Source organism: Rattus norvegicus, chromosome 2, assembly GCF_036323735.1.
Source record: "Rattus norvegicus strain BN/NHsdMcwi chromosome 2, GRCr8, whole genome shotgun sequence".
Classification (NCBI taxonomy): Eukaryota; Metazoa; Chordata; class Mammalia; order Rodentia; family Muridae; genus Rattus; species Rattus norvegicus.
Window position 1 is genome coordinate 53,178,811 of NC_086020.1, and position 21,658 is coordinate 53,200,468.

At 42.7% G+C, this 21,658-nt stretch overlaps 1 protein-coding gene across 12 annotated transcripts in view; it reads right to left on the minus strand.

Annotated features, from left to right (window-relative positions):
- Window positions 1-21,658, minus strand: part of Nnt (nicotinamide nucleotide transhydrogenase) — a 93,701-nt gene that overhangs the window by 34,654 nt on the left and 37,389 nt on the right. For 8 of the 12 annotated variants that reach the window (XM_008760774.3, XM_006231968.5, XM_006231969.5 and 5 more), the window contains exons 8-15: window positions 13,024-13,157; window positions 12,300-12,491; window positions 11,219-11,372; window positions 8,396-8,557; window positions 7,268-7,378; window positions 5,325-5,470; window positions 3,411-3,606; window positions 871-1,104 (exon numbers count right to left, since the gene is read on the minus strand). In XM_008760774.3, coding sequence (XP_008758996.1) covers window positions 871-1,104; window positions 3,411-3,606; window positions 5,325-5,470; window positions 7,268-7,378; window positions 8,396-8,557; window positions 11,219-11,372; window positions 12,300-12,491; window positions 13,024-13,157 — 1,329 coding nt within the window. The remainder of the gene's footprint in view (window positions 1-870; window positions 1,105-3,410; window positions 3,607-5,324; window positions 5,471-7,267; window positions 7,379-8,395; window positions 8,558-11,218; window positions 11,373-12,299; window positions 12,492-13,023; window positions 13,158-21,658) is intronic. The other 4 variants (XM_063281783.1, XM_063281785.1, XM_063281784.1 and 1 more) reach the window with 1 other exon arrangement.

Sequence of the window (21,658 nt, forward strand, 5' to 3'; positions counted from 1 at the left end):
AACTGTTCTTTTCCCCACACTGACCACATGCTCTGTCATGGAATCTTAAAAGTTGATTTTTTTCCCCCTGTGTGACCAACACAGGAGTTGTTAAGTGTGGTTTTGTTTATTTACAACTTCAATTCAGAGTTCTGGGACATTAGCATTTCCAATGTTATCAACTGAGCCCCAGGGAGAACCCTTGTTAGCTATTTCTAAAGAAAAAGCCCAAGACAAGAATGCCATAGACTTGAAGTTCATTTATGATCTTTTAAGCTTAATGGAAGTTTACCCCACTTAATAACTTTATTATCCAGAGGCAAAAACATATTTTTACATCACAAACGAGTCTCTCTAGGGACTGGTTTGTGAGTGCACCACACAGAGGCTCTCTGGGTTTTTTCCCTCAGCTTCCGTTTTCATGATTCCACGAGACAGTAGTAAAATTTGCCATGGCAGAGCGCTGAAGCCCGTGCTGGTTTTCAGGATGAGTTCTGTTAACCAAACGCATCCAGTAAGTGTGTCTCTACTCTAGGAAACAGGACTTCATTTCCACAGACAATACATAGTCAAGTCTAAACGAAGGCTACAGAGTTGTTTCTTTGTTCATACGTGTTATCAAATATCCACTAATGTCTACAAATTCTTGTGCACTGATTTCCATTACTACCTGTCTGCAGAAAAAAATTGTCACAAAGCTTAGACCCCCTAAGAATTAGAATGAGTCGTCATTTTCAGGGGGAAATTTTTTACATGTGTCCGAGTGCTACACAAATCACTCCTCACTTCTGCAGGTCTCTACTCTAAAGGGCTTTTCTAAAATTGAGACAGACCCATGGGTACCCTGAAGAATAGACATATACACCCCACACATTATATCAAATCGCTTACCCTGTAATTTTCCGTAGGCAACCAGAGACCCACTAAAGGTGACTCCGCCGATGTAAGTGCCAATGTAGGCCACAATCTTGGTGAAATTTGAAGTGGCATCCATTGCGAAATGTGGATACTCCACGATGTACTCGGCCATGCATGTGAGCACTGCCGCCAGACCCACTAAACTGTGGAAAGCAGCAACCAGTTGAGGCAGGTCGGAGATCTGGATCCGCTTTGCAATCGCCAGTCCTGATGGAGAATGAAGAAAGGTCAAAGGCAGAGTAAACCTGACAGACCCATGGGAAACAACAAGCAGAAAAACAGAGCTTACATCACTGTCACAATGACATTACCTGGCTCCCAGTACGAACTTGAATGTTCCTACAAGGGTGGTGTGGCAGGAAAAATACTAGCTATATGCGTATCGTGTCAAAATAGCTCCTTTTCTCACCTCATCTAACCAACATCAAATAACAGCGTACGGCATCAGTGTGTGCTTCCTCTCTCACAGGCTCTGGATACATCCTGTACACAAGCTTATGAAGGCCACTTAACACTCCAGTGACACCTCCTTATAAGTCCTTACGACTTACACGTCCTCCCTGAGTGAATGTCCCAAGCTCTCTTTGACCAGTGCTTACACCTATGCATGGCACTAATGGATGGAATTTTGAGTAAAACAGAACTAAGCTTGGGTTCCAGATTAGTAGGGCTAGAGACAAAAATGAAAGAAAAATCCCAGGTAATAAATTCCCTAATTCTAAAGGATTTTAACTGAGGTAGTGAGGAGATACAAGGAGTAGGGATTCAAACACTTGTTTAAGATCACAGGTAAGCAATTTCCCACCAGGAACATAGGACAACCATTTTCCTTCAAGTCGGAATTGTTACCAAAGGACCCACGCGGCTTTCCAGAGGAAGTACAAAAGGCAGCCTAAAGCAAATGCTTTGTTGGGAAATATGCAGCAGCCAGATCACAGGAGGGGAGGTGTATATATGACTTTATATAAAGGTGAGTGGTACAACTTTCAAGTAATAAAATATACAATAGTGGGGGCGGGGCATGAAGGCTGGAAGATAGCATCAGATCCCCTGAACCTGGAGTTAGAGGCGGTCGTGAGCTGCCTAAATGTGGGTGCTGGGAACTGAACTCAGAGCCTCTGGAAGAGCAGAAAGAACGTCTAACCACTGCACCAGCTCTCCAGCCCCAACATATGCAGCATTCTTTATTCCAAGTTCCAAAAAGATTCCAGAATTTTCATAGCATGACTCTGGTAACTTCTGCTAAGTTCTCATACCTGGAGCAAACCTAGAATTTTCAACCAATAAGCATGCTTCCCACACAAACATCAGCAAATATTTTACTTACATTTATAGATATAATGAAAGAAAAGCTGAGGTTCGTGGTATGAACCATAAGATGCAAGTGAAAATTTTGCCCCTGTAACAACTATGTGGGGGACTTCTTCACTATGGTAAAAGTTTCCAAGCACAAGAAGAATATTTGCTTGGTTTTTTGTAAATCACAATTTAATAACCACGGTCATATCTTAAGTCTAAGCTATATTAAATTTTTCACATCACTTTCTTAGGTCTGTCCATTCTTCCACCCGGAGCAATTTTATGTCACTGAATGGGGATTGAAGAAGAAATTATAACAGCCTGCCATTATTTAGTACTTCTACATAAACATACAAGAGGCATAAACGACCTCGAGAGTGTATTAAAGAGTCTAGTACAATAATTACAATGCAGTATATGTTATGAGTATTACCTCTGTTCCTGGTGTAATTTAAATTTGGGGGGATTGTTTTGGTTTGATTTGGTTTTTGGTTTTTTGAGACAGGGTTTCCCGTTGGACCCCTGGAATTCACTCTGTAGACCAGGTTGGCTTCAAAGTCCTAGAGATCCATCTGCCTCTGCCTTCCGAGTGCTAGGACAAAAGGCGTGCACCACCACCACCTGGCTTGAGTAAGTAACGGTTCTATTTTAAAACTAGCTCACAAAATTACTGAAAATTTGACAAGATCTCCAACAGAGTAGAGAAGACACTCTACTTGACACAACAGGAGAGAAGATTAAAACGGGTTTATTTTTTTAACTCAGTTACACGTGGTGTTTGAAAGTTTAACGTTTAAGAACAGTCCTCTACTGAAGTTTATAATCAGCAGAACAACAACAACAACAAAAATGAGCCTACATATAAGCATCCCAGTCCCCCACCCTATAACAGTAATGCAGGTCGCAATCAGTAAAAGAAAATTGACTTCACAACACTTGGGGTTTTTCTTTTAATCACTCTCTAACCTAGTTGACACACTTCCCCGTGTTTTACAAATGCTGTATCTGAGTAAGAATAACCTGGGTGGTGTTTACCGTAGGAGGGATCCTCCCAGCGATGCATTCCTCAAATTAAGCCCTCAGTGTTAAGGAGCTCTTCAGACCTGAGTCTTCAAACCTCTTCAGACATATGCAGGACACTGAGTGCATATAAAGACAGAAGCCCACAAGCACTCACCGATAGTGCCGCCCACCGCCAGCCCACAAGCACTCACCGATGGTGCCGCCCATCGCCATTGCTCCGGACATCTGAGCTAACAGCTGTGGGTCCGGCTTCAGGCCTCCAAGGGTAGCTGCCAGGCCTCCTGCAACCCCAATCATGCCCAAGGCATTGCCGAGTCGAGCTGTTCCCTGAGTGGAAAGGCCGCCCAGGGCCCCAACACAGCACAAACCTGAGCCCAGGTACATGATCTTTGCAAAAGGAAAGAAGAGAAAGACATTATTAAAAGCTTTGGTCTGTTGGCTCAGGGAGAGTCCCTTGTGAAACATAACTTTCTGACAATTTAAATTCAGACAGTCAACAGACGAGAATTCTTCTAACACTTCAAAAGATTTTCTTACCCATTAGGAAAATAAAAACATGACATTCTCTACATTGTACTTAGAATTACACCATTTATACAGACTGGCTGTCTTCTGGGTTTGATAGTATACACAAATATATAAAAAGTACATAAATCCAAGTGAGGTACTTTATTGTTACATTTGAAAACAGTAAACACGTCTAAGTGCTAAGAGACAATAATCCCTGTCACTGGTGCCATGAGTCGTGTATATGCCTTACTTCTACTGTAACAGTCTCATGGAAGCCTTGAGAGGAAGGACCCACTGTCCCCACTTTAGAAAAGGGAGAAGTGAGGCGTTAGGAGATGACATTATTTCCCCAAGGTAAGATCAGAAAGTAGAAAATCTGAAGTTCAGATCTGAGTCTCTAGACTTCCAGCTTCCACTCTTCTCCAAAAAGATCTTGTCACTCTGGGAATACCGCTCATTGGGAGCACAGACGAAACCAAGAAAGACATGATTTTATTTTCTGCCATCCGAGAAGATGAGACCCAGTGGCATTCACTGGAAAGCAATGTAAAATACGTAACCCACAGAAAAGCCTCAGCTCGTTTTATATTTCACCCTGGAACTTTCTCAGTTCACACCTGATCATTAGCATATAGCATAAAACTGGGTGTGAGCATGTCCGCTTATGTGTGCAGGTCAGTAGACCACCTCTGTGTCCTCTCTCAGGGACCATTCTGCCTTGTTCTTTGAAACAGCATTTTCTGCTTTCCTGGAGACGACCATGTAAGCTATCTCTCCTGGTCATCAAAGCTCAGGGGTCTGCTTGTCTCTGCCTCTCCAGCACTAAAATTACAGTACCTCGCCCAGTGTTTTCTACACGGGTTTTGTGGATCAAACTCATGCCCTCCTGCTTCTGCAGTAAGTGCTTGACTAACTGGCCTATCTCCCTACCCCCTATGACAGTGGTTCTCAACCCAGGGGTCAAGACACCTTTGGGTTCAAATGACCCACTTCGTATTGCCTGAGACCATCAGAAAACAGATTATTATTATTATTATTATTATTATTATTATTATTTACATTATTGTTCATAATAGTAGCAAAATTGCAGTTGTGACATAGCAATAAAAATAATTTTATGGTTGGGGCTCAACACAAACTGAAGAACAGTATTAGAGAGTCACAGCATTAGGAAGACTGAGAACCACTGCCTTACAGGGTAAAAAATGTTAAATTCTATATTGTCATAAGTGTACTGCATAATGTCTTTTGTTAACAAGCAGTGATTGTAATGTATCTGTAGAGGAGGGAAATATAAACCTTTTCAAGATTACTGGTTTGATTATTGTGTCCTTACAACAATCCAGCCAGGCACACCGGAAGGTACTAATGCTCTTTCTGCATGTGAAAACCTTAAAAACTAACAACCGAGCCCACATCGGCTCCTCATCCTTAGGACACTGGGATGGTCTGTCTTGAACAGGGTATTTCTAGGTCACCACTGTATTTGCTGACCAAGCCGCATATTCTTGATACTTGGAATTCTGCTGGTGACATTAATTCTAAAAGGGAGAAAGACACAGTAGTAGAAATGAAAACTTTCAAAGGTCTCTTACTTCTTCGATGTTATAACCACCGTAGAGAGCTGCTAAATATCCCCCCACGAAGGTGCCGCCAGGGAGCAGATACAGGTAATTGTATTCTGGAGGGTCCGTGGGTCGCTTGAACATGTCCAACATTCTCTGAGTCACCAGAAAACCACCTTACCACAGCAAGAGAAACACAGAGGCGAGAGGTGTCAGGTCAGACAGCGTGACTTTTTTCCATATGCTACAATATCTTTATTTCAAGTATACTTTTACCACTAAATATCACAAAGTGATACTATTATTTCAAGTAGTATTTTGAACCTCAAAAGCAAAAGTCACTCTATTATCAAAGCCAGTTCCCTTAGGATGGATGAATATGGGGAAACCCTAAATACAGTTAGGAAGAAAACTTGCTATCAAAATGTAGGGCCAACTGGTTCTGCAGGACTAAAGTAAACAGCCACATAAAAGCTTAAAAACACAATGGGTCAAAAATCAGCCTTTTCTGTGATAGGTTACTCTGTTTATCAAACTCTGTAACAAATGATAATGAACACATACTGTATCAATAGTCACCAGGTTCCTTGGACCCAAAAAGTAATTTTTAGCTATAAAATAGCATCAGATGAGGGTCATGCATGAGTGATGTGTTAGCCTTTCAGTGTTCAGGAACACACCACAGTCGTGATAAGACAGTAGACTAAAATCTTGTCTTCGGTTCTACTCATTTACAGATGTCACAGTGACAGCGGGAGTCACCGTCATCCAAAACTATGCATTAGTTTCTAGCAGAACATCCCTGTGTACCTGGGGGTATGGAGGGATTGGTTCTTTATCAATACAGTTTCTAGCCATTACAGATAGGCAAGATATTTGACTTTCCTTCAAAAGGAAAGAGAGAAGTGGTCTGAGAGAAGTCATTTTTAAAGGGACAGTTAAATTCTTAAACTCACAAAGTCTACTTTATACAACTTGATTTTGCTTTCTATGTCTTTTCAAAAACAGCAATCTGAGCTCTTTCCTCCCCCCTCCTCCTCTTCCTCCTCCTCCTCTCCTCCTCTTCCTCCTCCTCCTCTCCTCCTCTTCCTCCTCCTCTCCTCCCTCCTCCTCTCCTCCTCTTCCTCCTCCTCCTCTCCTCCCTTCCTCCTCTCCCCCCTCCTCCTCCCCTCCTCCCTTCCTCCTCCTCCTCTCCTCCCTTCCTCCTCTCCCCCCTTCCTCCTCCTCCTCCTCTCCTCCCTTCCTCCTCCTCCTCCTCCCCCCTCCTCCTCTCCTCCCTTCCTCCTCTCCCCCCTCCTCCTCCCCTCCTCTCCTCCCTTCCTCCTCCCCTCCTCCCCCCCTCCTCCTCTCCCCCCTTCCTCCTCCTCCCCTCCTCCTCTCCCCCCTTCCTCCTCCTCTCCTCCTCTCCCTCCTCTCCTCCTCTTCCTCCTCCCCTCCTCCCCTCCTCCCCTTCCTCCCCCCTCCTCCTCTCCTCCCTTCCTCCTCTCCTCCTCTTCCTCTCCTCCTCTCCTCCCTTCCTCCCCTCCTCCTCCTCTCCTCCCTTCCTCCTCCCCTCCTCCTCTCCTCCCTTCCTCCTCTCCTCCTCTTCCTCTCCTCCTCTCCTCCCTTCCTCCTCCCCTCCTCTTCCTCCTCCTCCTCTCCTCCCTTCCTCCTCCCCTCCTCTTCCTCCTCCTCCTCCCCTCCTCTTCCTCCTCCTCCTCCCCTCCCTTCCTCCTCCCCTCCTCTTCCTCCTCCTCCTCTCCTCCCTTCCTCCTCCCCTCCTCTCCTCCCTTCCTCCTCTCCTCCCTTCCTCCTCCCCTCCTCTCCTCCCTTCCTCCTCTCCTCCCTTCCTCCTCCCCTCCTCTTCCCCCTCCTCCTCTCCTCCCTTCCTCCTCCCCTCCTCTTCCCCCTCCTCCTCTCCTCCCTTCCTCCTCCCCTCCTCTTCCTCCTCCTCCTCTTCTTCCTTCTCCTCTTCATCCTGCTCCTCCCCCTACCTGCAATGTTGACTGACGATATGAATGTAGCAAGAGCAGCAAGACTCTGGGAAGTTGTGGAGGGATAAAAATGCCCTCCCATCAACGCCAGCCCACCAACTGCAGTCAAACCTAGAAAGAAAACATCACCATGGTGAATAAGTTCAGGAACCTCTCCAAATCCAATGTGAAAACCCAAAACGCTTGTCACATCAGGATCCAATATCCAAAGTCAAAGCAGCCTTCTTACAACTTCATCAAAAATGGGAAGAACAATCTTCCTGATCAAAAATGTGGACAAGCACCTGAGCATCTTTCTTACTTGAAGACGATCGTGGTGAAAGGTTAACACACCCTGCTCCCTTTGGCATAAGGATCTGACCTTCAACTTGACTAGAACACTGCTTATAAGGAAATGTGACTGAAAAACATTGTAACCAAACTAAAAGGAACTAAGCATGGTCTGAAGATACTGATCAAGTTGCCACCAATTTGAGCTTTCCTGTATACAGCACATTTTAAAACTGGACGTGCTCCCAGCAGAAATTCTAGGTGGTATGCCTACGGGATTCCAAGAGATAATCACGCCCTCAGTCATGCCGGCTACTTAGATGGGGCTCTTTCCCTCACATCTAAACCATTGCTAGGAATCAGAGAGAAGCTCCTTGCATTCACGTGCACTGCTGTGTAAACTCTCACCAAAGAGAGGTGCCTGGTAACACTTCTTGACAGGCTGGTTCCTTACCTCTAACCATCATAGCCAACTAAAGCCATATGCAGCCTATCACAGCCTTGCTAGATTCAATGTTTAGCTGACTCTAAGAAGAGATCCTAAAGGTTATGGTAACTGATTCTGCGAAACACTCTCTGGTTTTAAATTTTATCATTGGAATCCTTTCCTTACAGTACATGATAATTGGAAGTAACATTCTACACTGTTGGAAATGGGAATGCAGGAAAGGCCGACACATTCTATGACATCCGCCTTGACAAGCCCGCTCACCCTTGGGAGTCCCCAAGCCACTACAGTGACTGCTGTAGACACCAGGAGTTCATGATTTGAAGCTGACCTTTATAAAATTCATTGAAACTACTCCCGGAGCTGCAAAGGTCATGATGGCCTAAGAGGTGGAAAGACAAAGGACAAACCTGAGATAGCATTGGTCACAGACATCAGTGGTGAGTGGAGAGCAGGGGTCACTCCCCAGACAGTGTGGTAACCAATAATGCCCGCCAGGCCAAAGGTGGTCACCATCTGAGAAAAGGCTAGATTGGGGGCCACGATGCCCAAACCTAGCATCCCGGTGAGACCTAGAGGAAGAGAGAGAGAATGAGAGGGCCTGCAATGGCCTCAGTAAAATTAAAATTGCATGCTCATACACATACACACACTAAAGAATAGTGTTATAAATTCTGTTCCCCTGCCCATAACAAGCAGACTTGTAAGACACCTGACCACTGAGATGAGGGAGAGGACGGACAAATATCTACCCAAAGCAAAATGCAAAGATCTAGCAATTTTTATGAATCGCTTTCTTAGCAATCAATGTGCACATCTCCCCGTGCCTAACTTTGTCCTTGTCTCTGTTTTTACCGTTTCCTGGCGGGATCACATGTGTTTAAACAAGCATTTTTATTCCAGAATTGCAGGCCTATCGAAGAGCCACAGAGTGCTTTCTCCTCGGGTGGGACATAACCTTTACAAGGCAGGACTTTTATGAGGCCAATTTCATGTCACTCTCAGTTGTGGATGAGACAGAGAGGTTTTCAAAGACCAGGAAGGATTTCATTCACTCCAGCACCTCCCCAAAACATATGGCTTCCACCCACCCAGCCCAGGACAGAAATGTTGCAATTGCTCCTGAATCTGGACTGGAGCGCTGGCCAGGACAGTCAGCTCCAGCCTCAACACCAAGTCAGCAAACATAGTTTTACAAAGAAAAGGGGGGGGGGGCCTACAAATTAAATTAAGAATGTGCAGAATACAAACAGTCCGCTCTGAACATACATCTTTAATTATCACCTTCCTTAATCACAAACATGTGCATGGTTGTTCTGCCACAGAGGAAAGGGTTACCTAGTGGTCAGTAAAAGCAGAAACACTGGACTACAGGGGAGCTGGAAGCGCCCTTTCCTGAATGAAAGGCCTTGGTGTCTTGGCAGGACCAAACACCTTCTCAGTGGTACAGCTGAATGAGCAGCTGCAGAATGACATTAATTTTACTTTAAGGCAACTGTGTGTGTGTGTGTGTGTGTGTGTGTGTGTGTGTGTGTGTGTGTGTGTGTGTGTTTGTTTGTTTGTTTGTTTTTCAAAGCAGCACTGGCTGTCCTGGAGCTCACTATGTAGACCGGGCTGGGCTTGAACTGAGTTACCTAGCCGCCTCTGCCTCCCCAGTGCTGGGATTAAAGGTGTGCTCCCCCCCCCACCCAGCAAGTTGACTCTTCTCAATGTAGATTTACCCACTCATATTTAGTATCTCAAAAGTCCTAACACGTGGCCTGTTGAAACTCTGGAGAAGAGCCAGATAAATGTTCTGGCTTTCTAGTTAGTGAGAAGACACTCTATTATATAGGGTTATGGTTAGTCAGACTTCCTTAAGTCAGATAGAGTAGTTCAAGGCCTCATCCTGCTGCCTGCTAACGGCCTGCTCGTAGACATGCTACACAGCTCTCTGTGCTTCAGTGTCCTCATTCATAACATCATTAACCCTCTGTGCCTCAATATTTTTAGAAAAGAATGTAATAGTATTCCCCCATGTCTGAGTTTTTCTAAGGCGTAAATGAGCTACGGTATATGGCGCACGTAGCAGAATGGCTGGTGCTCATTAAATGCTAGCCTCTGTTATGATCAGGAAGTACTAACTCAGCAAACTACATAGTGCCCCATGTTGGGTAAAGGCACAAAAAGTATTAACATGTAGGGAGGTTTTCTGACCAACTCTTTTATAATTATCAGAAATCCCTCACCTCGGTAAGTATGACAGAATAATATAAAAAACATAAATCATCACATACACCATGCCCTTCAGCATCTCAAAGGGAAACGGAAACACCCAGGAGCAATGCAGTCACCCTATTTCCTTTTTATTGTTTTTTTAACAAGCGAGTGCAAGTAGGGACACTACCCGTCTACTCACAGCGTGCACCAGCAGAAGCTCTGCAGGCATCTTGCTGAGCCTTGCTCTTTATTCAAGGAGAGTTGGACATTTGGCTTTAAAACATCTGGGCTCACATGGGAATTCAGGGAATGCTGAGCCTGCAAGAACCCCGTGCGCCTGGTGCTCCCTTAATTCGTTATAGTTTGCTTTTGTTTTGTTTTTGTTTTGAGGCTAAGCAGATCTAAGCATGTTTAATTCCTTCTCTGAGGAAGAAAGCAATTTCCAATCAAATACCCACATTTCTCACTATTCTACAGTAATTCTCCAGTGATTTTACAGAGATGAATCTAAGGAAAAAAACCTGTGGTCAGTTATAAAGAAAGAAATCAAAGTTAAAATACTAAACTTCCCTTAGTAGGTAACTTAGGATGTTAGTCTAAAATGCAAGGCTGTCCTTACTTCGTACCATTTCTAACTCAAACGAGCATTTGGTTCCTCTGTCTTATCCAGTTACATAACAGCCACAGCTAATGGTTTGCTAAGCACAGAAAGACCTTAAACAGATTTCCTTACATTTAACACCAGCACACCCTGACACTCCCTGTGACTCACAGCTTTGACATAGGTGATATATGTGTCAGTACCCTCTGTGTTACTTCATGCTTCACTCTAGTACTTAACACAGTGCCAGAGTTATTTTCGGTAATCACTGTGGCCTCCAAGTCCACAGAGGAGGGACAGGTAACATGTGGTAAAGTCAGACCTATCGGGTCCAATACAACAGAATCCACCAGTATTCAAATTACTCATCGTGGCAATTAATATTCTGCATACAAAACTCGACTAGTGCTGTCTTAACAAACGTGATCCTCACCTGCTGAATACACGGATGCTGTCCTCAGTGTCTTCGTGTACATTGAGACAGTGCCTGCCTTCTCTGCTTCCAGCTCAGCCACGGTCTTCTGTTTGGCTGGGGCTTCTTTGGGAATATTTTTTGGTGTGGGAGCTGGGAAAATCACATTGCCATCCTAACCAGTATTAGGAAATAATGGTTTTTAAAGTCAAATTGGCATGTCAAAATGACTTACAGAAGACAGCGCATGCTAAAGAAAAAAACCTGCAACTATAACTTTAATATATATAAATTCATATACTTTACAAAATGGGTATATAAGTGAATAATGTTTGTGTTGCACATATGTAATTTATATATGCCTGGGGCATATATAGGAGAATACCGCTCAAACCCTGAAAAGTAAGTACATGGGGAGAACAATCCATTTTTACTTTACTAAATTTCGGTCCCTGGTTTTCAAAAGTGATGTGTGTTTTTCAATGACTCCTATGAGAGTCTTTGAAATGCTTTCCTTAAATCGTTCTTGGTTTTTACACAATTCCCACTGACATGCCAATGCACGGTTAAAACACATCTCTATTCTGGAATCTTCAAGGGCAGAAATCCCAAGTCCAGGTTACATTAAGAACACAGGAAGAGCTTCCTGTCCTGGCCGCCACAGGAGAGCAGCAGCCATGGCCCTGTGCTACCCCATGGCCGTGGGACTCAACAAGGGCCACAAGGTGGGGAAGAACGTCAGCAAACACACCAACTTCATGCGGGACACGATCTGGGAGCTGTGCGGCTTCGTGCCCTATGAGTAGCGCGCCATAGAGTTGCCCAATGTGTCCAAGGACAAGCACACACTCAAGAGTGGGCACGCACATCCTAGCCAAGAGAAAGCTGGAGGGGCTGAGCAACACTGAACGTGCTGGCAGCCGTGGGAAGGCGGTGGCCAAGAAGGATTAATGAACCCTCTCCCACTAAAAGATTCTTCTTATAAAAATAAAAAAGAAGAAGAAGAAGAAGAAGAAGAAGAAGAAGAAGAAGAAGAAGAAGAAGAAGAAGAAGAAGAAGAAGAAGAACACAGGAAGAAAGGGAGGAAGAAAGGGACCTCTACCTTCATCACCACGGTTCCTCGAATGACGTGACTCATTGTACCAAAGTCAAAGTCATCCTTCACTTCAAAGTGAAAATTGTCCTTGTCGGGGCTGATGGCCTTCAGGAGCTTGGTGATGTTGTTGGAGTACAGAGTGCTAGCCTGAGTGGCCATGCGGCTGGGGAGGTCTGTGTAGCCAATATGAGTGATTCCCTAAATGAGAAAGCATATTGTCACAAAGGTTGGTTCCCTACACTTCCATTCTCTCCAGCACAAGTCTCAAGAGCAGTTGGGGCTTCGTTTAGGAAGTGCCTGTCTTTGTAGATATAGACATATATACTTACAAACATAAACTTTTCTTTTAATCTTTTTCCAAGACTTCATGGCTTTGCTTTGTTTTGTTTTAACTTTCAGACTTCAATTTTTCCAAATACTTAAAGGAATATAGTACCCCTTACTGAAGATCTGGGGTACGGCTTGGTGGAAGAATACTTGCCTAGCAGCCATGAGGCCTTGGGTGTGGATCCCAGCACTAAAAAAAGACATTTTCAAAGGAGGGGGGACCCTCAATTGCGGGGTGGGACTAGGACCAAAGAAACACTGAGGGAGGGATGTAGATGTAATATGATCCAATACATTGTATATGTGTGCATTGAATTCTCAAAGGACTAGTAAAAATATTCTCTAAATTTCACCAATCACTAAATATCAGAATATAGGGGTAGAAGATGCTTTCTTGCTATACCTTATGAACGTAAAGTTCTCCCGGTTTAGTCGTTTCAAAGTTTCCGCCGGCCTCAGCAGCTAAATCCACAACTACTGAACCTTCCTTCATGGACTCGATCATTTCTTTACTAAATAGAACAGGAGCTTTCTTACCTGGTCAAATCAAGAAAATAGTACAAATTAGTATATTTTTCTTTCTTTTTTTTAAATGCACAGAAATCTTTTTTATATACATATTTTTAGATTTATTTATTATATGAGTACACTGTAGCTGTATTCAGACACACCAGGAGAGGGCATCAGATCCCATTACAGATGGTTGTGAGCCACCATGTGGTTGCTGGGAATTGAACTCAGGACCTCTGGAAGAGCAATCAGTGCTCTTAACCACTGAGCCATCTCTCCAGCCCTAGTATATTTTTTCTAATGGCAACAGTAGTCTCTAGGGATGGCTACAGTGGTCTCTGGGCATTCAAGGTTTGATTATATGAAAATTCAATTCTTTACAAGATACTCCTAAGACTAGGACACAAGCGAGACGGGCCATTCTCTTTGGGAAAAGATGTAAGTGTGGGCTGCAGAGAGGACACCATTCAGCCAGCGAGCAGTCCTCACCACATGCTTGGCCTGAGTGATCTCCGCCATGCTCTTCCCAGCTGCCTTACATCTTGGACCATTTACCGAGAGATTTTACTTGTTCAAAAAGAATACGTAAAATAAGCCATTATGGAAACTATGTTCACCCATGCTGAACAATTCACAAAGGTCACACATGTCAAGAGTACATTCAGGACTAATTTGTGAATTATGAAATAGAATATTTCCATTCCTCTTAGCAAATGTCACCAGATTTTCCAACTCATTACCTACCTTAATGTAACACAGGATAGCGACTAGAAGAGACCAGAAAGTGCTGTGAAATGCACTGTGTGGCTGCAAAGGGATGGGAAGAACGCCTGTACTTTTATTCCCAACTACTGATCCTCAGTCTACACAGACAATCCTATCTATGTCTGGTGCTGGAAGTGCAGTAGATAAGCAGCTATGTTCCCTGTTCTCATGGGGCACATTCCGCTCATGTGATATTTCACAGTTTAATTTCACAATGTGTTTTACAAGGCTTTCACTAGTTCCTACAGAGCAACAGTTCTCACCCTTTGGGTCATGAACTCTTTGGAGTTTAAACAATGCTCGTCATAGGTTCACATATCAGAAAGTCTGCATATTAGATATTTACATTATGATTCATGACAGTAGCCAAATTTCAGTGATGAGGCAGCAACAAAAATAATTGCATGTTTGGGGGTCACCACAACATATCATTAAAGGGTTATGGGATTGGGAAAGTTGAGAGCCACAGATATATATGTTTGTGTGTGTGTGTGTGTGTGTGTGTGTGTGTATGTATGTATGTATATGTACATACACATACATATGTACATATACATACATACATACACATGTATATATATATGCTAACAAATACCAGAACCAGAAGAGAAATAGACTTGCAATATTGGTATAACAGAAACAGAACACCAACAGCCTCATTTCTGTCCCTCACTTCGCTCCTTTTTTTTTTAATTTTCAATTTTATCTTTACATGTTTTAGTTAAAAGATGGAAACTTACACTAACATTAAATACTACATTTGTATTAAAGTCATCTCATTATGAAAACACTGAACTAAGATACATTCCAAAAGGAAAAATAATACTTATTTGTAGTGCATTGGAAAACAATTATAAAGATATGTGTGGGTATTTGGGGTTACCTCAATCTTTTTGGTATAAATTTTAAACAAGAAGCCCAAAATGAGTCTAGATCCTTATTCCTGAAGGCGTTCTTTCTCCCCTGAGTGAACAGTCCTTTCTAACACTGCCCCTCACTGCTTCCCCTCTGGGCCATCCACTGCAGCAAAACCAGACTGGCTACCAGAGGATTCCTTAAATGACATGAGTTTCCTTTCTGAGTCTCCATAAATGAGCAAGAGTCAAGAACTTCCCCAAGGCTTGAAGCTCTGGTTGGCTACAGTGGTTTTCCAAGCTCCTTGGCGGTATTCGCCTCCCTTTCTTTCCCCAAGTTCTAAGCAAAGGCACCTTGAATATTTCCCTGAGCCCTGAGAACCTGGGAAGGCAACGCATGTGACTATCCAGGACTTTTTCCATAAGAAAACCCAGACTTCTCTGCTCCCCAGAGGCTGGTAATTGTGAATCACGGTGGCTGCATCCATAAGAAGGCAGATCTAAAGCACTTGGCTTTCCAGATGTGTACCTTCCAGATGTGTGCTGTCATCATCACCCCAGCCTTCTGTCCAGAGCTGTGGCTTAAATGGGCCACCTTCCTGGACAGCTTTTATTCCTGCCTTGTTTACAGTCTCCGGACTTGGGCCTATAGGCCTGAAACCGACTGTCCGAAGTGTACGATGACCCCCTCTGGCTTCTGACTAAACAGAAACTGTGGCTATTGGTGCCAAATCCTTACCTGCCATCTAACTAATTCATCCTGCCATAGTTATACCAAATCCTTACTCGGCATCTAACTAATTCGTTCTGCCATAGTTATACTAGATTCTCCAGAGACCTTGAAAACTACCACTGTAAGAGACATCACAGAGCCTAAGATTTCGGGCTCCTCAGAAAACGTGAAAGGTACAATCCATCTTCTCTAATTTTATTTATTCAACTTTTACATATTAAATTTGTCAGCAGCTGACACAGTCTTTAAAAACACCTGTGCACATTGGTATCATGATACAATTTAGATGGTTTGGATTTTATTATTGTTGTGTAATTCAATCATTTTTAAGACAATAGCATATTATTTCATACCCTAACTTAGGGTAAGGACTGTAGGGTATCATGAGAACCATTTGAAAGCCTTGCCAGGTACAGGAACACGTGCCTGTACTACAATACTCATACAGTAGGGGTAACACAGTCAGAAGTTCAAGGCTAGTGCTATCCACATAGTGAATTCAAGATCAGACTATGCTACATGAGACCCCCTCTCGAATCACATCTCTCTCCCCTCAAAAACCCAGCACGTCATGGGCAAACCACAGAGGGATAGTTAAAAACATGAAATCTAAAGAGGTCAGCCAATTGTCTAGTGTGCCTGAGACCATGATTTCAACCTCCAGCACCAAACAAGCAAGAAAACAAAAAGACAGGATATAATTGCAAGCCAAAAGCATGAAGCAGAGCTGCTGAGATGGCCCAGTGGGTAAGAGCGTTAGCCACCAAATCTGAGGAGCCGAGTTTGATCCTGGGACTTACATGTAAGAGACAACCGACACCCACAAGTTGTCCCCTGACCTCCGCTTGACTCCACTGGCACTCAAACATTCCCTACCCCCAAATACATATACACTTAAGAGAATTAAAATGCAATTTTAAACTGCATAACAGGATATGTGTTTAAAATACACACACCTACTTTATATATGCATATGTAAGATATTCCACATTCTATATAACTTGTAATAAATTTATTCCATCATATAGCATTTGCCAATATCAGAGTATACTTAAGTGATGAGACTAATTATTTTCTTCTCTGTGCTTTTGCTTATCTCCCGAACGTCCTAATTTATCCATGAAGACATCTCGGTAAGGGCTCCGAGAAGACAGTGAAGGAGAGAACAGGACAGCTGCCTACAAGCACTCACATGGGGATTAGTTTTTTTGGGTATTTTTTTGTTTTGGTTTGGTTTTGGTTTTTTTTTTTTTTTATTCTGGAAACATCAAAAATAAAGATTGAAAACAGAAGGGAGAGAGATAAAGCCAAAAGAGAAGCAGGATAGTGAAGAGAGTTCCAAGTAAGCAAATCCTCAAAAGAATAGGTCAGGAGGGAGAAAGAATGGGAAGGCGATTTCCACATCGTGTCTTAGTGTGACAGCCGAATAGGATAAAGTGTAACTGCACGATATACACAGTATTGAAAAACAAAGGAAGGAAGGGCAGGAAATGGTTTTCTGAGGTTGGGGAAATGTTTTCTATTCAAACTGAACTTCATATTTTTAACTAAGGTACAGGTAGATCATAATTAATCATAAGAGAACTGACATAGAAAAAGAAAAGGGAAGCAAAACCCTTCAGAATCCCTCTCTGGTCTGTGGATTTAAAGGGATTTCCTAAATTTCCTAACAACAACAAGGGAAATTACAAAAGAAACACTAGCCGACTTAAATAATTCCAACACCGGGGGAGCCAACTCCCTTTTCTGACTTCTGTGAGCATCTGGATGCCTGTATACAATACACACACACAGACACACACACACACAGACACAAACACACACGGACACACAGACATACACCACACACGGACACAAACACAGACACATACACACACAGCAAGATGCAATCACAGAGGCACAGAAATACACACACATACACACAGACACATGAACACACAAACACACACATACACAGAGAGACACATACAAATACACACATACACATGAACACACACGGGACACACACAGTAAGACACAATCACAGAGACATAAACACATACACACACAGACACATACCCACCCAGACACACACAGACACACATACTCACACACAAAATTTTTTTAAAGACCAAACTGGCCCACATAGAGAGTTGCAGGTCAGCAATGCATACACAACAATGCATACAAGATTGTGTCTCAAATAAATAAATCTTTAGGGGGAACATAAAGAAAATAAATGAAAAATTTAATTCACAGAAATTAAATTAAAAAACAAACTATTAAGATCTTAAGAGAGGCCTGGAGAGATGGCTCAACACTGACAGCACATACTGTTTTTGTGGAGGACCTGCGTTGGAGTCCCAGCCCTCACGTCAGGCAGCTCACTGCCTGCAACTCCAGCTCAGAGGAGTCCAGTGACCCCCCCGCCCCGCACAGACACAAACACACACTCAAGTAATAATAACTAAAAAAGGTATTTTTTAAGAAAATGGTTTTGCTTCATTTTTAAAAGATCTTAACAGACAATACAAACACATGATTAATTCAAAGACCAGTCACAGAGGAAAGAGGAGGACGAGGAGGAGGAACAAATGTTTACCCCAGGAAGAATTAGAAAAATATAAGTATAGAAAGTGAGACATTTTTTGGCTTCTCAAACTGAGTTAAAAGCAACACAAGACTAGAGATGGGAGAAAGTGGATGCTAGAAGCTAAGAGTGGGCAATAAGGAGCGAATATGACTGAAATATAGTATATGAACATATAAATGTACACTTTATGTGTGCTAATAAATAATTAGGATACTCCATACTGAAATGAAACAGTTAACCAAACTATCACAGTGAGGTTATAAACAGAAAAATCTTTCAAGAAAGCAGTTTGTCAGGTGTGTGTAAATTAGCAAAAATATGTTCCAGAATTCACCACTGCCCCCCATTAGTTTTACTTTTAAAACCCTTATTACTTTAGAGAAGTAGATTAAAAATGCTGATAGAGAAACTAGGCGGAAAATGTTCAGTATTGGTTTTAAGCTGACAGAAGGCAGAAGTAAACTGAAACTTCAACTTTGGACAAAGAGCTAAAAATCTGGATGTGAAAAGAAAACTCTACACAACCACTAAGCCAATCTGACAGAGTTCTGATCATTAGGTTGCATCAAACACTCCCATCCTCGTACTAAGGTACTGAGCAGTGGAGGAAATGCACAACATCTCGATCCCCATTCCCCGTGCTGTAAAACTGTACTTCAGAGGCTGGATGAGAAGGAGAGAACTGTGAACAGTGTGTCCAGCTAAGCTGAGAGATTGCAGGTTATTTCTATTCTCTGCTATGCTAAGAGTTGTCTAATCTTTCTTTGAATTTGTGTGTGTGTGTGTGTGTGTGTGTGTGTGTGTGTGGTGTCTATGCACGTGTGCTTGTGTGTACACATGGGGTGGGGTATTGGAGGTAGGATGCTGCACATACTTGCACGTAGAAGTCAGAGGTCAATGTTTAATGCTTTCCTCTCCAAATTGTTATTGTTATTGCTGTTGTTGCTGTTGTTGTTTTAGAGACGGTCATTCACTGAACCTGGAGCTCACTGATTGGCTAGGCTGCCTGGTCAGCAAGCTCTGGGAATCCCTGTCCAGACCCCAGCAGCACTGGAGTTATAGCTCCACAGGCTAACAGGCTTTCACAAGTGCAGGAGATCAGAACTCGGGTCCTTATACTTGCTTTCGTAATCTCTCTCCAGCCCCACAGACTATTTTTGTTTAGAATATAAAAGTCATCTCCCTAAATGATCACAGCCAAGTCTTGCTTTGAGAACATGGTTTGATATTTATTACCAGGAAGAAAATTAAAATAACTTAGGGGAAAACAAGGGGCTGATCTATTTATTTCCAACTGAAAAAGCTCCGTGTGGATTGACCTGGTCTTCCCCACACTACAGCAGAGCTGTGCTTAGGACAACCCTTAAGAGGACAGAGACAAAGACGGAGAAAAGGAAATTCTATGCAGACTTCACACTGTGCAACAGCAAAGTCCAACATTCACTGCAAATGATAAAACAAAATAAGAACTTGATATTTTCTAGGACATAAACGCAGAAGAAGACAGAGGCGCTACCCAAAGCATGGGTAGGAAGTCTGGGAGGGTTTACGGGTTTCTTGCCTTTTAAGATACACAGGCTTTCCCATTCTAAGGCATGGTTTTATTAATTTAATCATTTATCTAAAAGAGATAGGATTTACAAACAGGCCAGGATTGTTACATTTTCAAGCACCACCCATCTAAAATTAAATAGTTGGGTTTTTTTTTAATTAATGAGGAGAAAAAAATCACTTCCTGGCGAGATTTTTCATTGAGTGAACGATTTGACACAATCTTCATGAAATGTTTCTTGATCTTTCTGGTTCGAGGACATTGAGTTCCTCTAGTAAGATTACTCAGTTCCTCCCCATTGGGAGTTATTTCCATTCTTCTGCCAAGACAATGGTAGGACATCAGCGCTCACAGTCAATCATTCAGACGTTCATTCATTCACTGATTCAGCCAATGAGCACTTAGTGCCCGACTACCGCATATAGGCCAAATCTAAAAGGAAATACTCACTTAAAGCTATTTTTAAATTTAACTTATTTTAAATTTTAAATTAAGACTGCTTTTTAAAATTGATAAAAAAAATAAGTATTATAAAAGTCAACGAAATGATTCCTGATGATATTCTGCTATGCTCATACATCCCTGCCTAGCCCAGTTGTCATCAGAGAGGCATCATCCAGCATCTGTTGGGAGTAGATGCAGAGACCCACAGCCAAACACGAGGCAGAGCCAAAGGAATCCTGTGGAAGAGGGGAGGAGGGATTGTAGAAGCCAGAGAGGTCAAGGGCACCACAAGAACACTGCCCACAGAATCAACTAAGCAGGACTCACAGAGACTAAAGAGACAGTTGAGGACAGTGTATGGGTCTCAGCTAGGTCCTTTGCACGTATGTTATAGCTATGTGGCTTGCTGTTCTTGTGGACTCCTAACAATGGGAGTGGGGCTGTCCCTGACTCTTTTGTTTGCTCTTGGGACCTTTTCTTCCCACTGGGTTGCATCATCCAGCCTTGATATGAGGGTTTGTACCTGGTCTTATTGTATCTTAGGCCATGCTTGGTTGATATCCCTTGGAGGCTGCTCTTTTCTAAAGGGAAATGGAAAAGGGGTGGATCTGGGAGAGGTGGGAAAAGAGGGGAAACTGGGATGAGTGAAAGGAGGGGATATAATGCATGAGAGAAGAATAAAAAAAATTTTTAATTGTCATGGCTTAAGAGCTTAACTAAGATGAGGTTAGGGGCTCCTTTCTCTGGGGACAGCAGCAGAATGCTAAAAATCTCATCTGGTGAGGGCTATGGCTAAGTTCTAGAGCCCTTGCCTAACATATGTATGAGGACCTCAAACTCTAATGCCCAAATAAACGGATAAATTATCTGAAAAATTGAAATATGACATCTTTGGTTCAATTAACTGCTGTGTGGGATAGATAGGAATGTTTCCCATTAATGCAAGGTCTCTCTGAACCTCTGTGGTAGAACATAAATGTGACTACTCATTCTATAAACAAACGGTTTTTGAGGTAAGCACACATGGCTGTAACTCCTATAAATTGTATTTGCGTCAGACACACCAGTTACACAGCCTAACTTGCTATGCAGCCAGAGAGGACACTGGGGATCCCCTGCCTCTGTTTCCCAAGTGCTGGAGTTGCAGACATGAGCTCCTTGGGTCATCTAAAATTTATCTTGAGATGTTAATGAATGTACAGAATCCTTTCATAATCATGACTTTCTCAATAAATCTACAAGCATTCAAATTAGAAGCTATCAAAAAAAATAAGTTACAAAATTCTGAAAACAGTTTCAACAACTTACTGACATACGACAAAAGGATATATAGCCTTGGTTTCCCTACGACAGTAAATTCAAAAAGTCATTTCAGTTAAACTAAATTACAAAAACTAACTGTTTCCTGGAAGATTTTATAATGTACCTCCTGAATAAATCAAGGCAAACACAATCATCTAAAATCAATAAATTCTCTTGGGTTCATCATATTGGAAAAAGAATCCAATCTGCGCAGGCAAATTTGATCAAGGAGGGGGGAGGGAAGGAGGGAAGGCAGAGGGAGAGAGAAGACAGAGAAGGAAGGGAGGGAGAGGAGGGGAAGGGAGG